This window comes from Eimeria mitis, genomic scaffold (genome assembly GCF_000499745.2).
Source record: "Eimeria mitis Houghton genomic scaffold, Emh_scaff1110, whole genome shotgun sequence".
NCBI classification, from domain to species: Eukaryota; Apicomplexa; class Conoidasida; order Eucoccidiorida; family Eimeriidae; genus Eimeria; species Eimeria mitis.
The window spans coordinates 3103-3979 of NW_013567644.1; the positions used below are offsets into that span (position 1 = coordinate 3103).

An 877-nucleotide genomic window follows, 5' to 3' on the forward strand; every position below is an offset into this window, starting at 1 on the left:
AGCTGCTGCTGCAGCTGCTGCTGCAGCAGTAGTAGGTACAGGAGCAGCAGAAACAAGAGCCACAGCAGCAGCAGCGTTGCTACTGCTGCTGCTGCTGAGCTTGTTGTGCTGCTGCAGCAAACGCTGCCTCTGTTTATTCTTTTTACAAGTAGCAGCAGCAGCAGCAGCAGCAGCAGCAGCAGCGGCAGCTGCTGCTGCTGCTGCTGTTGCTGCAGCAACTGCAGCAGCAACAAATCAGGTTACTATATTTGGATTTGTGTGGCTTCTTGTGTTTAAGTGCTGTTACGTTCTGCTGCTGCTGTTGCTGCTGCTGCTGTTGCTGCTGCTGCTGCTGCTGTTGCTGCTGCTGTTGCTGCTGGCTATTGCAGTGCATCTGCTGTCTCCCCTTCTGCTGCTGCTGCTGCTGCTGTTCTTGGTGCTGCTGCTGCTGCTGGTGCTGCTGCTGCTCCTGCAGCAGCATCTTGTTACGTTGCTGATCCCGAGCCAGTAGCAGCAGCAGCAGCAGTTGTTGCTGCTGTTGCTGCAGCTGCTGCTGCTGCTGCTTCTGCTGCTGCTGGGGGGGTTACGGGGGGAATCAGCACGACCTGCAGCAGCAGCAGCAACAGCAGCAGCAGCAAGAGACAGCAGCAGCAGCAGCAAAAGGAGACAGATATAATAGGATAGTAATATAAATAAAAAAGGAGACAAAAGAAGAACAAACAAAAAAGTAAATAAAAACAAATAAATAAAAACAAAAAGACAAAAACAACAAATATGTAAATAAATAAATAAATAAACAAATAAATAAATAAATAGACAAAGATATAAGTAAATAAATAAATAAATAAATAGATAAATAAATAAATAAATAAATAAAGCAAACGAATAAACAAATAAA

The 877-nt window shown here is 45.4% G+C and overlaps 1 protein-coding gene across 1 annotated transcript in view; it reads right to left on the reverse strand.

The window, feature by feature from the left end:
- Positions 1 to 464: 464 nt before the first annotated feature.
- EMH_0029730 (uncharacterized protein) overlaps positions 465 to 877 on the reverse strand; it is a gene marked incomplete at both ends in the record, with an annotated part of 6237 nt that continues 5824 nt past the window's right edge. The window contains one exon of the mRNA XM_013494336.1: positions 465 to 584. Coding sequence (XP_013349790.1) covers positions 465 to 584 — 120 coding nt within the window. The remainder of the gene's footprint in view (positions 585 to 877) is intronic.